A 14,507-nucleotide genomic window follows, 5' to 3' on the forward strand; every position below is an offset into this window, starting at 1 on the left:
AAACGAAGAGCAACAGACATCACAAATGAACCTGGGTAGTGGTTTTTGGTAAATTTCCTAGAAAAAGGAAAAGGGAATGACCCCAAGTGCCTGGGTAAAACATCTGGGAAGTCCAATGGTTTCTAAGGTTCTGCTTCCAACAAAAGTTGGAAAAACCAATCAAGTTTTTAGCTGACAAAAACTAAATAAAATACTGTGCAAAGAATTTACAGACATCATAGAGCCTCTTGGGGGTATGGGCTTCCTAACGCACCTGTGGGTCCCCTTTGCACTTGCTCAGCCTTAATTTCCCCTTCCTCCCCTCCTCACTCATCCCCTTCCTTTTCATCCTCCCTGCTCCCACTCTTCTCCCTCGTTCCTCCCTTTCTCTCTGGTTCTTCCTCCTTCCTTTTCCTCCCTCTCCCTGACCCTCCCTCCTCTTGCCGCCCCCATTTCTCCAACTCCTCCCCTCCCCATCCTCCCAGCCCTCTTCCCGCCCCTCCCTCCTTCCTCTTCCGGCCCCTCTCCTCTCCAGCTCCTCCCCTCCCCATCCTCCCAGCCCTCTTCCCGCCTCTCCCTCCTTCCTCTTCTGGCCCCTCTCCTCTCCAGCTCCCCATCCTCCCAGCCCTCTTCCCGCCCCTCCCTCCTTCCTCTTCCGGCCCCTCTCCTCTCCAGCTCCTCCCCTCCCCATCCTCCCAGCCCTCTTCCCGCCCCTCCCTCCTTCCTCTTCCGGCCCCTCTCCTCTCCAGCTCCTCCCCTCCCCATCCTCCCAGCCCTCTTCCGGCCTCTCTCCTCTCCAGCTCCTCCCCTCCCTCAATCCTCCCAGGCCTCTTCCCGCCTCTCCCCCCTCCACTTCCCGCCCCTCCCGCAACTCCTTTCTTCCCTTCCTGCCCCTTCTCTTCTCTAACTCCTCCTCCCTTCTCCTACACCCCGCTTTTCCTCCTCCTCCTCCTCTTCCTTCCCTTCTTCTTGCCCCCATCCGCCTCCTCCGACGAGGAGGCGGCAGGACACGTACCAGCGCGGTGACGTCAGCGCACGCACAGGCCCCGGAGGCCGGCCGGGTGCGCCCTATGGCCTCGAGACCCGGACCGGGCTCGGCGGCCCGAGGCCACGCCCAGGAGGCGGGGCCAGAGAGCCTGCGCGCGCGGAAGTGTGGGTGGTACCAGAGGCCTCCGCCACAGCTCTCGCGAGAGCACCCATAGATGACGCGCAGGAGGGCGGGCGCGCTAGGGCGCCGGCGGGTGTGTTTGAATCTGGTCCGAGCGCGGGAATCGGCGCGTCTGGGGCGAGGTGAGCACCGGGCGAGTAGCCGAGTGGGTCCACGGCCCGGCCCCGGGCGGGCGGGCGGGCAGGCAACGCCACGCGGGCGGGTTGCCTCAGCCCTCTGCCCGGGGCCGCGATTGGCACTTGGGGTGCGGGGACGGACGGGCCCGGGCGAGTAGCCGCGGAGACCCCGACCGCACGGGGAAGCGGAACCGGCCCTGGACCCGAGCCTGACCAGACGGGACCCCAGCCCTGGACCGGGGGCTGACTCCGACGGGACCCCAGCCCTGGACCCAGGACTGACCAGAGAATACCCACCCTGGACCCAGGACTGACTCAGATAGGACCCCAGCCCCTGGCCAGAGACTGACTCGGAAGGACCCCAGCCCTGGACCCAGGACTGACCAGAGAAACCCCACCCTGGACCCAGGACTGAATCGAATAGCACCCCAGCCCTGGACAGGCAGGACCCTTGCCCTGAGGGGGCTGACTCAGGACCTCGGCCCTGGACAGGGGGCTGACTCGGGCAGAATCCCAGCCCTGGACCCAAGACTGACCAGAGAAATCCCACCCTGGACTCAGGACTGACTCAGATAGCACCCCAACCCTGGAGAGGAGACTGTCTCGGACAGGATCCCAGCCCTCAACAGAGGACTAGCCAGAGAAGCCTCACCCTAGACCCAGGACTGACTCAGACAGGCCCAGCCCTGGACTGGGGACTGACTAGAGGTATCCCAGCCCTGGACCCAGGACTGACTCAGATGAGATACTAGCCCTGGACCCAGGACTGACCAGAGAAATCCCACCCTGGAACCAGGACTGACTCAGGACCCCAGCCCTGGACTGGGGACCAACTAGAGTACCCCAGCCTGGGCCCAAGACTGACTTAGGCAGGACCCCAGCCCTGAACAAGGGGACGGACTAGAGGTACTCTAGTCCTAGGGCTGAGCCATACAGGATCCCAACATTGGACCTGGGACTGACCAGAGACCCTGGGCTTGCTGAATCAGGCAGGACTCCAGCCTTGAAGCCAGGACTGACCAGAGAGTCCCTACACTAGACCCAGGACTCACTCAGGTAGGACACTGAACTGATCCAGACAGGATTCTGGACCTGGGATGACCTAGGGAAGATCTGTCCCTGAACCTGGGACTGACCTAGCAAGGACCCAGCTCTGGATCTGGGTCTGACTCAAATAGGACCCTGCCCTGGAACTGGAAAAAGTGACAAGAATCAGGTCAAAGGGGAGGGTCTCAGATCTGTTTGGGGCATGTGACTCCATGTGCTTACTGTATCTTATTGGATTGTTTAGTTTTCTAAAGCGGTGAATTGGTGCTAACCATTATTATTCTTCAGGCTTGTTGCTGGCCAGTCTCTGTTCCCCCTTCAATTTCTTGGTCTGTAGGAGTTTTTGCCCATCATTCAACCACTTGACTTGAGGGATTAGATAGCTGTATGTAGGTTTACATATGTGGGGACTCATCAGACTGAGGTTATATTCTACTTTTGTTTGTTCACTTTAGAAATTAAAACCTAGGGCAGGGTTGTGGCTCAGCGGTAGAGTGCTCACCTAGCATGGGCGAGGCCCAGGGTTCAATCTCCAGCACCCCATAAAAATAAATAAATAAAGATATTGTGTTCAACTACAAACCAAAAAAAAAAGATGAAATTAAAAACTAGGATTATATGTTAAGATGACTTCCTATCCTCAAAAGTATCACCAGTAATTTTCATATTGCTCTATTTATAGCAATGCAAGTTATGTTTTAAATTTTTATGGCTTTTTTATTAGAGCATTATAATTGTACATAGTATTTGGGTTCATTTTGACAAAACAATACATACAAGCAATTTGATTTACATCCCCATTTTCCCCCTTTCTCTTCCCTCCTCCTTTCCCCATTCTCTCCTCTTTTACTGATCTTCCTGTCATTCCTAAAGTGAGGGATTCTGTTGCAAATATGTTCCATCATTTGCTATTACTTCATCTTTAGGTGACATATTTAGAGTAGGGCGTGGCTAGCAGTGGTGTAAATGTAAATAGGATTGATTGGGGAACCATATGGAGGAAGGAGTGTGCAGGGAATCCCCAGAGCTCTAATCCACAGGGGCAGGGAGGAGGGCACTGAGGTTGGGTATGCCTAATGCACATCTAAACAAGTTTCCAGGTGTCCCCAGAGCCACCTGGTTCTCACTTGGAATAACAAGCTCATGCTGAATAATAAGAGACTGTAGGTAGGATCCTCCTATTGGGAAAATGACCCTTTAGAAAGGAAGAATCTTCAGAATTCATCATTGGGGACCAACCTGTTCTGCTGTTGAGTTAACTCAGATCTACCTGAGCTGGCTTCTCAATAGGAGGTGAGCTTCTTTGGGCCATTTGAATTTGTTCTTTCCTTAGTTGATGACTTCATTAACAACTGATAATGACATTATTGATATGTTGATAATATCCTCAGAGAAGAAAACATTTTTCAGATTATTATGCATTTTGTATTCTTAGAAACTATCTACCATAGGTGGTACAGGAATTTAATACCAAATTAAATCTTGTAGGAAAAGATATATTTGCAAATGTAAGTTCTGATATGCTTTTGTTTTCCATTAGGGTTACAAAACAAATGCCATTTGAACAGTTTCATCCGTCATGGAAAAGCGTGAGACGTTTGTACAAGCAGTGTCTAAGGAGCTGGTTGGAGAGTTTTTGCAGTTTGTTCAACTTGACGTAAGTGGTTTGGCTTTATTGTGATGTTAAGTGTTAATATAAAGTTCCAAAATTATTATGTCCCTAAATGAGATACATTTATATCATCCTTAGGAAACAACCACTATTTTAAATAAGATAGCAAATTTTTTAGATTCAAAAGGCTGAGCTAAGTGTAGAAGATAAACAGAAGTTAACCAGTTAAAGGACCAGTCAAACAGAGGGATCCCTTAGGAGTGGAGAAGGCAGTTTGAACCTGGAGAGGTTCTGCAGGGCTGGAGAGCAGGTGTAAGGAGTGGAAGGGAAGGGGAGGCCCTCTTGGCTTTGGCAATAGACGTTTGTGTGTTTTGTATTAGGAGTGCAACACATGTGTATTTAAAGTCCAAAAGACTGTTGTTGCAAACAGCATACCCCAGTGTTCCTAAAACCACAGTTAGCTGAACTGATGATACATGTTAACATCAATTTAAATCAAAAGATAAAAGTGGCACTTGGGAGCACATCAGTGGCTTCCTGATGACAGGTGTTCCAAGGCGCCTTTTCTCCAGTGGCCCCTGTTGCTATGAGCATGTGCAGTGTTGCTTAGCAGCCAGTGGCATCTCAGTGGACTTCTGAATTATGCCTCATACTAATGAAGTGTTAGTTTTAGTTTATAATTAACCGGCTTTAGTAACAATAAGTACCTGTGTAGCTCATAGTTAAAAAAATAAAAGTGGTGGTTATGTGTTGCTTGGTTTCATCAAATTCAGTGTGGAAATACCATTTTGTGTAACAAGGACAATTTCCCGTATTCAATCTGATAAGAACTAAAGAAAGGACTTTCCAGGCACAGTGGCACGTTCCTTAATCCCAGAGACTTGGGAGGCTAAGATAGAATTACAAGTTCAAGGCCAGCCTCAGCAACTTAGTGGGACCTGGTCTTGAGATAAAAAATAAAAAACCAGGGTTGGGTATGTAGCTCAGTGGCAGAGCACCCAGGGGTTCAATTCCCAGTGCAAAAAAAGAAAGGTAGTATTGACATAAGTCAGTTTGAGGTGACCTCTCCAAGGACAGTTAGTTCTACTATGTGTTTACACGTGCGTTGCTGACAGTCATTGCATTCTGCAAAATTGGTATGGCACATGCCTATAATCCCAGCAGTTTGGGAGGCTGAGGCAGGAGGATTACAAGTTCAAAGCCAGTCTCGGGGCTGGGGTTATGCCTCAGCGGTAGAGCCGCTCGCCTAGCACATGTGAGGCACTGGGTTCAATTGTCAGCACCACATAAAGATAAATAAAGGTATTGTATCCATCTACAACTAAAAAAAAAAAAAAAGCCAGCATCAGCAACAGTGAGGCCCTAAGCAATTCAGTAAGACCCTGTCTAAATAAAATACAAAATAGGGCTGGGGATGTGGCTCAGTGGTCAGGTGCCCCTGAGTTTAATTCCTGGTACCTCTCCCCCACAGTACTGGAACCTACTAAAATGGCAATTTTATGCATGTTAAGTCACTAAGAAACACACAAGTACTATACTAAGTGTGACATTTTACCTTAACAAATATTGGAATTTATAAGTGGAAGTGGGTGCCTATACTTGCATGACATACCTGCCCCTCCTGTGTGCGGGAAGAGAACAAGAGAAGAGAGAAACAAAGACACTGCTAGCCCAAGGGACAGTCAGCGTGGCCGGGGATGGGGTGGTGAAGTGGAGGGACCTGTGAGTGAATGGGTACTTGTGCTGAGAGGCAGATGGGGTGGACTTGGCTGCCAGGTGCCCAGGCATGTGTGTTCTGCGGGATCCTGGTGGCTCCACTGAGCAAGCTACACTTTTCTGCATTTACCAGGTGTTTCTTGCTCATAAAATTTCTCACATTTTTTCTCAAATAGTTCCCTAACACATAGATAGCATTGGAATAAATTTCCAAACATGTGTTATGGAAAACTGACTGTTCCCTCTGTTTTGTCCTCTTTGGAGACTCTTTGACAGGGAGGATACAGCACTGAGGAGTCTTTTTTGATACAGCAAATTGAACCTAGGGATGCTGTACCACTGAACTACATACCCAACCCTGTTTTTTACTTTTTATCTCGAGACAGGGTCTTATAAGTGGTCCAGGCTGGCCTCAAACTTGGCAATTCTCCTGTCTCAGCCTTCCAAGTAGCTATGATTACAGGTGTATGCCACCAGATTGGTGGGGATTCAGTCCTTCAACAGAGTTGTCAAGTGCTTCTGTGTGCCAGGTACTGCTCTGAGAGTTGGAGCTACAGTGCATGCAAAGCAGAGGTTCTGCCTGAATGAGTTGATGTTTCAGTTGATGCAGAAGGAGAGAAGCTAAGTATGTAAATTTACAAAGCAGGGAAGGGCAGGAGGGCTTGGTGGTTAGAGAAGGCCTCTAGGAGGTGACATCTGACAGAGGTCTGAAGGGACCCTAGAGATTTGTAGTAATGGAGAGGCAGGGCACACTTGGGAAGGAGGAAGGCACAGGGTGAAGATGGAACTGTAGCCAGGTTAGGTCCTATAGAACCTTGTAATTGGGAAAAGGGCCGCTTCTTCTGGAGCACCCATACAGAGGGGGATAGGTAAGGAGAGGGTATCAGTGTAGGGTGCCAGGGCTCGCCTAGTGAGGACTGGAAATGGCTTTGGGTATTGTGGACCTTGGTAGGAAAGATTGGTGGAGCTGTGAGGTGGCCTTAACTCATGAGGTTCAGATTCAGATGCACCTCCACACAAGTAGTGAAGGTGATGAGGCTCACAAGAAAGACAAAGCTCCTGTGCAGGGACCTTGTCCCAGGTGGAGCCGGAGCATGTTGCCCAGGGACACAGGTTGACCCTTCCCTACAGGATCAGGAGGGAGGAAGGCCCCTGTTTCCTCCCTTCTGTTTCCTCTTAAAATAACTGCAACGTTGAAGAGACGTGGCAAGAATGGTTCCAAGCACACTGAGACCTCCCAGTGGCTGCACTGCCACCTGTCCTCAGCCTTGTGTTCACACATGGTTTGGAAACACTGAGTCAGCTGTAGACCTCCTTACCCCCAAATTTAAGTTATTTAAATTATTCCATTTTATAACCACATTAAGATCCTCAAGCTGGGTGCAGTGGGGCACACCTGTAATTCCATCTGCTAAGGAGACGGAGGCAAGAGGATCACAAGTTCAAGGCCAGCCTCAGCAACTTTGTGAGCCCCTGTCAAAATAAAATAACAGTGCTAGGGGCTAGCTTAGTGGAAGAACCCTTGCCTAGCACACATGAAGCCCTGGGTTCTATCTTCAGCACCACAAATACACACAGAAAAGAATCTTCAAAATCTGAAATTTAACACTCCAGTAATACGTTTTTGTGCGGTACATATTCATATTTCCACTATTGTCTTAGTAGTGTCCTTCTCTGCAGTCCTTCCTGAACCAGGCCCAGTCCAGAGTCATGTGTTTCCTTTAGCTGTCTGCTCTTTGGGTATCTCTCCACCCTCCTGTTCTTTCCATAGCACTGAGGGTTAAGAGTGCCTCTCTGTGGCTCTTGAGAAAACCCTTCCCTCTTGTCTGTCTGATGTCTGCGCAGATCCAGTTTCTGCACCATTTCAGCAGCACTGTCAGAACCAGAGCATGCATCAGTCCCGTGTGGGTTGCTGGTGTCCATTAGTCTGCACTGGGGCTGCTGTTTTCCCTTCTTAAGCATCAGCAGCGTTTGGGGAGGTGTTGGCGCTACAGATGACTGCTTCTCAGCAGACTTCTACCTGCTCATTTCTGCAACCTTTGAAAACCTTGCTGAGTCTTTGTGATAATGGTGGTAAAGTTGTGCAAGTTCCATTACTGTTCACCTGCACTCTGCAGCGTGCCATTGCTACTAATGTAAGATTTGTTATTATTTGTTATTAAGTTGGTATAAGTAATAGTACACTGTTGATTCTGACTTGGTAGGCAATGTCACCATATTGGTCCTCAGATTGTCCCAGAGTGGCTGCATTAAAGTCCCTTTAACTGGACTCTGTAGTTCTTTCTTTTTTCATGGTTCTGGGGGTTGAACTTGGAGCCTCACACATGTTGGATAACTGCTCTACCCCTGAGCTACATGCCTAGCCCTTTAAAAAAAATTTATTTTGAGACAGGATCTTGCTAAGTTGCCTTGACTAGCCTTGAATTTGCCAGTCTTCTTGTATCAGCCTCCCAAATCGCTGCAGTGATAGATCTGTGCCCGCCTCAATTCTGTATCTTTTTGACAATGATCTATATTTGCACTATTGAAGAGTAGGTGGGGACTTCTGCCCGGAGTGAGAGGAAATGGGTCCAGGGGATAGTTGGGGAAATCTGAAAGGGTCCCATTGGCTAAAGGAGAGATCACTGTCTAAGGAGGAATAGAAGATGATTTTGAGGGTCCACATGGGGTTGGACATCAGAAACTGAAAGTAGAATCATTCTGCATGAGGTCGTTATTGTTTAGCATTCTTTTATGACCTAATTATAGGTGTGGAGTTCGTGAACATTTGAGGGGAAGGTTTTGCTAATTGGGTGAAATTTAAACTCTAAAGGTTAGATCCTAGGAAAGAACAAGAGGAAGAATTCACTCCATTCTAATTAATAGTACCTATACTTTTCTCCTTTTAGGCTTCCGAAGACTGAAGACTGTGACTACGCTTTTTTTTTTTTTTTTTTTTTTTTTTTTTTTTTTTAGTTGTAGATGGACACGGTATCTTTAGTTTTTATTTATTTATTTATTTGTATGTGGTGCTAAGGATCGAACCCAGGGCCTCAGGCATGTGAGACAAGCGCTCTACCACTGAGCCACAACCTCAGCCCCAGTGTGACCATGCTTTTGTAACTAAGTTAACAAACTTTTCTTTTGATGACACTTTGAAGAATATACAGCTAACTTTTTATTTTTTTGTGTTTATTTTACAGAAGGATGCCTCTGACCCTTTCAGCTTAAATGAGTTGCTAGATGAATTATCAAGGAAACAGAAAGAAGAATTATGGCAAAGATTGAAGAATCTGCTAACAGAAATGTTGTTGGAAAGCCCGGTGGATGGGTGGCAATTAGTGGATGTTCAGTGTAAAGATAGTATGGAGACAGATCATGGTCCAAAAGTGGTATGTTCTCTATTTTTTTTTTTTTAGTTGTTGATAGACCTTTGTTTATTTATATGCAGTGCTAAGAATTTAATCCAGTGCCTTACACATGCCAGGCAAGTGTGCTACCACTGAGCTATAGCTCTAGCCCCGGTACACTGTTTTTTAAAAATAAAAAATTACTCCTTTGAAGGGGTATTAAAAAAATACAGTATTTATTGTGCATTACCGAATTTTTTTTTTTTTTTTTTATCATGGGCGGGGGGTAACGGGGATTGAACTCAAGGACACTCAAACATTGAGCCATATCCCTAGCCAAATTTTCATTTAGAGACAGGGTCTCACTGAGTTGTTAAGTGCCTCACTAAGTTGCTGAGACTGGCTTTGAATTTGCAATCCTCCTGACTCAGCCTCTTGAGTTGCTGGGATTACCCATGTGCACCACCATGCCCAGCTGTGGTTCTGGGTGTTGAGCCCAGGACCTTGTGCATAGTAGGCAAGCACTCTACTGCTGGGGGCATCCCCAGCCCAGAAGCCAAGAACTCTAGAAGTCAGTTCTGTTTGTAGTTTTGCCTATGTCCCAGCCTGGTGTCTCGCACTCACTATTGCTATTTTAGGATTTTCAACTGTTGGGTATCAAACTTAGCGGGTGAGCACGCTACCACTGAATTCCATCCACAGCCCTAGGACAGCTGACTTACTCTGCTTCAGTTCAGTCATCAAAATAAGCTAGACTTTTAGCAATTTAGTATCAAGTTTCTTTTTCTTCTTTTTTTTTTTTAATATATATTTTTTTAGTTGTTGAGGGACCTTTATTTTCTTTCTTTATTTATATGCAGTGCTGAGAATTGAACCCAGTGTCTCACACATGCTAGGCAAGTCCTGTACCACTGAACCACAACCACAGCCCCTCAAGTTTCTTTTACTTATTTATTTATTTTGTGGTGCTGGGATTGAACTCAGGGCCTCGAGCATGCAAGGCAAGCACTTTAACAACTGAGCTATATCCCAGCCCTCAAGTTTCTTTTAAACATGAACTTTAAGTTGATTTGATACACTCATGCTTTGATTTTTTTTTTTTTTTCATTTATAGAAAAAAAGCATAGAGATAATTCAGGCAATCACATCTGTGATTCTGGCTTCTGTGCCAGTGATCAATGAGAGTGAGAACTATGAGGCTCTCTTGGAATGTGCTATCATCTTAAACGGTAAGCGCCTCTAGTGTGAGTGGCCTTCTGTTTTAGCATTGTGAAAGCAAAATGGCTTGATGGCAAAGCTTACACTCAGAAAAGGAGTGTCCTATAAGTGCTGAGCAGCTTACAGTCTTGGCTCTGTGAAGGCGTTTCAGTGGTGAAGATGAACAGTTTTGAATAGCTAACTGCTGTTATTGAGTCAAGAATGTCAGTCTTGACTCACTGGACTAGTGACCAAGAGTTATTTGAAGGATAGTGTCTGATTGTAAATTTGTCAGCTTGTGTTACTCTCAGATAAGAATCATTTGTCACCAAGGATTTGTGGCACTGATTTTTTTTTTTAAATATTTTTTTAGTTGTAGATGGACATGAAACCTTTATTATTTTATTTGTTTATTTTTATGTGGTGCCGGGCATTGAACACAGTGCCTCACACATGCTAGGCAAGAGCTCTACCAGTGAGCCACAACCCCTGCCCCTGTGGCATTGATTTTTATTTTTTAAATCTGCTATGAGCATGATCTGAGGAGAAATTGCAGACTCCCAGGATGCTTACCAGGCTTTAGCTGGACTATAAGGCAAGAGCTATTAACTTAGGAGGTCTTAGTCTGGATCAATGAAAAATATAATTGTGAAATATTTACATAAAGTTACTTTACACATATAAAGTATGTAAAAGCAATGTTATCATTTTTTTCTTTGTTCTTTTTTGATATATATAACAATAGAGTATATTTTAAAAGCAGTGTTATCTTCAGGATCGATTTTTTTTTTTTTTTAGGACCATTTCCAAGAACCCTTATCTGTCATTAGATTAGTGTGTTTTCATGTCACAGATTGTCTGGTCAGACCTCTTTCTTGCCATCACTTAGATTTGTGTATGTCCTTAGTATGTGGTGTTACTCTGTATTCTTGAAATACAGTATCTCAAAAAGTCAACCCAAATCAATATAAAAATAGTTTCCAAATGCTGCGTGAATTTTAGTACCAGTTTATTTGTGCAGTCTCCAGATAACTTTATTTTTGTTTGTTTGATACTAAGGATCAAACCCAAGACAATTTATCACTGAGCTACATCCCTAATCCTTTTTATTTACTTATTTATTTGGTGCTGGGGATCGAACCCAGGGCCTTGTGTGTACAAGGCAAGCACTCTACCATCTGAGCTATATCCCCAGCCCCTGTTATTTTTTATTTTGATACAGGTTGTTGGTAAGTTGCTTAGCCTAACTCAAATTTGTCATGTTTCTGCCCATGCTCCCAGGTTGCTGAGATTTCAAGCCTGTGCCACTGTACCTGACTTTAAATAACCGATAAAATGATTAATGCTAACTTTGTAGTTATTGCTGTGTTCCCAGTCAATTTCAGAATTTTACATTTGTATAATGGCATTCAGAAATCTATGGATAAGTATGAACACAGTTAATATTATTGAGTTTTTCTGTTTATATAACCATTCCAGATTTTTTGTTGTTTTCATTTTTTAGTTTTGGTATGTGGATTGAACCCAGAAGCACTTTACCACTGAATTATACTCCTAGGCATTTTTATTTTGAGACAGGATCTTACTTAGTTGCTGAGGCTGACTTCAAACTTGGAATCCTCCTGCCTAATCCTCCTGAGTCACTGGAATTACAGTGACCACACCTGGTTTGTGTCTGTCTTTATAATAGTAGTAGATCGGTTTTTTATTAAACGTTCACATTCTACAAATGATGTTCATAAATCTTTGGCAAGTTAAACTTAAGTTAACATTTTTTGCTTAACAATGATTCTTGGTACAGAGAGTCAATTCTGTTTACTGTTGAAACTGAGGTGACAATTGGCTCACTAATGGAGAAACCACTGTGCTCTGTTCTAGGCATTTTATATGCACTACCTGAATCTGAAGGAAAGCTCCAGAGCTCCATTCAGGATCTGTGCGTCACATGGTGGGAGAAGGGCCTGCCTGCCAAGGAGGACTTGGGGAAGACTGCCTTTATCATGCTGCTGAGGAGGAGTCTGGAGACCAAAACAGTGTGTTTGCCTTCTTAGTGCATACTTCACTTAGAGGGGCTGTGTGGCTGCCAGAGGCCTGGCTGGGCTGCCTCCCCATGTAGGGGTTCTTCACCGCCTCAGATGTGTAGAAGCCAAGGGTGGGTGTGGCAGCTCCATGCAGATTGAAAGCCAGGCTTCCTCCTCTGTTTTCTGGGGTGTGGCTTCTCTCTTGTCACGTCAGTGGGGAGGCAGCTGCTCCACCTATACTGCCTCATACCAATTCAGGTCGGAAGAGAGTGGGAGAAGAGAGGGCTAGCTTCCACTGCTACTGTTTGCAGGAGAATGAGAGAAAGGCTGGACTGCGGAGAGAGGTGCTTGTGTGTGTGTGTAGTGCTGAGGGGCAGACACAGCCCCCAGCTGGATGGGTGGGGTGGGTCAGAAGCATTTGAGATTCAGGTGTGATTGTGGGTGGTTGAGTTTGTTTTACATGGCTGGGCCAAGCGGGAGACAGTACCTCTGAAAGCTGATTTCACTTGGACTGTTTCTCAGGCTTTCATCCTTGCTATCCAGGCCAGAAATCTAGAAAATGAATAATTGTCCTAGAAAATCAACAGTTGGATCTCAACATAATGATACATATGTACATTTTAGCAAATTGGGCAAATGAAATAAAAATCATGCATAATTCCACCACCCAAGGTACTCATTGTTATTTTAGGACACCAACGAGAATTCTTGTTTTTGGTACTGGGGATTGAACCTAGGGTGCTTAACACTGAGCCACATGCCCAGTTCTTTTTTTTTTTTTTCCTTCATTTTGAGACAGAGTTTTACTAAAGTTGCTTAGCATCTTCCTAAGTTGCAGAGGCTGGCCTCAAACATGTGATCTTCCTGCTGCAGCCTCCTGAGTAGCTGGGGTTACAGGCATCCTCCACCATGCCTGGCTCAAGGGTAGTTCTTACTGACCCACTTCCAATATCTCCTTCCTTAGGATGGATTCTATAGGATATGAATTTGAGGTTTTTTTCTTTTGTTGGAGTGTTTGGGATGGAACCTGAGGCCTCAAGCTTGCTAGGCAAGTACTCTTACCACTAAGCTGCATGACTAGCCCTTTATAAAAAGTTTAATTTTGAGACAGGGTCTTCCTAAGTTGCCCAGGCTGGTCTTGAACTTGCCATCTTCCTGCCTCAGCCTCCCAAGTAGCTGGGATTTCAGATATGCACCTCTGCCTAACTTGATGGCTTTTGAGGGTTTTCTAAAAGTTTGTACCTATTGAGTTCCCACCAACCATATCTGGGCTTCTGTGTCTAGACCCCATCCAAGAGCAGTGAGTATTAGAATAGAAAGCCTTTCGGCTGTACCTCAGCTCAGTCATTTTCCCTGCTGGACAAGGGATTAACTGAGAAACCTTTTTTTTTTTTTCCATGAGAATTTATGCCATCACTGATTTGTCTTTTTAAAATCCACTTTCTGTGCCACTTAGCTTTTAAATCAATACTCCATTTTTAAGTAGCCACTGACCACTTGAGAGTTTTTCAATTTAATGTAAAAAAAATGAAGAATTTGGTTCCCTAGTTGCACTGCTACATTGCAGGAGCTTAGTTGGCAGATATGGATAACAGCTGCTGCACTGGCCTAAGGGGACAACATCCTCATCCTTGTGAAAAGCACTGATTTCTGATTGCTTTTGCCTATTTTACAAAAATGTTCTCTAGGGCTGGACATAGTGGCACATGTCTATGACCCCAGCAACTCAGGATGCTGAGGCAGGAAAATCACAGCTTCAAGGCCAGCCTCTGCAACTTAGCAAGGTGCTAAGCAACTTAGCAAGACCCTGTCTCAAAAACTAAAATGGGCAGAGGATGTGGCTTAGTGGTAGAGCACCCCTGGGTTCTATCCCTAATGCTAAAATAAACAAAGTTCATTAGAACTCCAAGGGGGATTCACAAAATTTTAAGATTTGTTTTCACTTGTCACTTTTCCTTTTTCCTAATCTATAATTATCATTTGTGACATAAAATATACTTTGAAATAAGACCTTACCATTCATTAAAACAACCAAAAAACAAGTATAACGTTTTTCTTTCCCTTGTTGTTCCTAGGGTGCAGACATATGTCGGCTCTGGCGTGTTCATCAAGCTCTGTACTGCTTTGATTACAATTTGGAGGAAAGTAGAGAAATCAAAGATATGCTGCTTGAGTGTTTCATAAATGTTAATTATGTCAAGAAAGAAGAGGCAAGTGGGTTTTTCTGCTCTGGTCTCTTTGGCTACCACCCAGTAGATGTTCTTCCCAGTTGATGTGGCTGCTGTTGCATAGCCTTGGTTCCCAGGGAGAGTAGGCTCAACC

At 45.4% G+C, this 14,507-nt stretch overlaps 1 protein-coding gene across 2 annotated transcripts in view; it reads left to right on the forward strand.

Moving 5' to 3' along the window:
- The first annotated feature begins 1,037 nt into the window (after window positions 1–1,037).
- The window catches only part of Ncapg2 (non-SMC condensin II complex subunit G2), a 68,698-nt gene continuing 55,228 nt past the window's right edge, over window positions 1,038–14,507 (forward strand). For both annotated transcript variants that reach the window (XM_076859344.2, XM_076859352.2), the window contains exons 1-6: window positions 1,038–1,269; window positions 3,851–3,967; window positions 8,821–9,009; window positions 10,082–10,196; window positions 12,043–12,197; window positions 14,261–14,395. In XM_076859344.2, coding sequence (XP_076715459.2) covers window positions 3,890–3,967; window positions 8,821–9,009; window positions 10,082–10,196; window positions 12,043–12,197; window positions 14,261–14,395 — 672 coding nt within the window. In that variant the 5' untranslated portion in view covers window positions 1,038–1,269; window positions 3,851–3,889. The remainder of the gene's footprint in view (window positions 1,270–3,850; window positions 3,968–8,820; window positions 9,010–10,081; window positions 10,197–12,042; window positions 12,198–14,260; window positions 14,396–14,507) is intronic.

The sequence above is a fragment of the Callospermophilus lateralis genome, chromosome 1, assembly GCF_048772815.1.
Source record: "Callospermophilus lateralis isolate mCalLat2 chromosome 1, mCalLat2.hap1, whole genome shotgun sequence".
In the NCBI taxonomy this organism is placed as follows: domain Eukaryota; kingdom Metazoa; phylum Chordata; class Mammalia; order Rodentia; family Sciuridae; genus Callospermophilus; species Callospermophilus lateralis.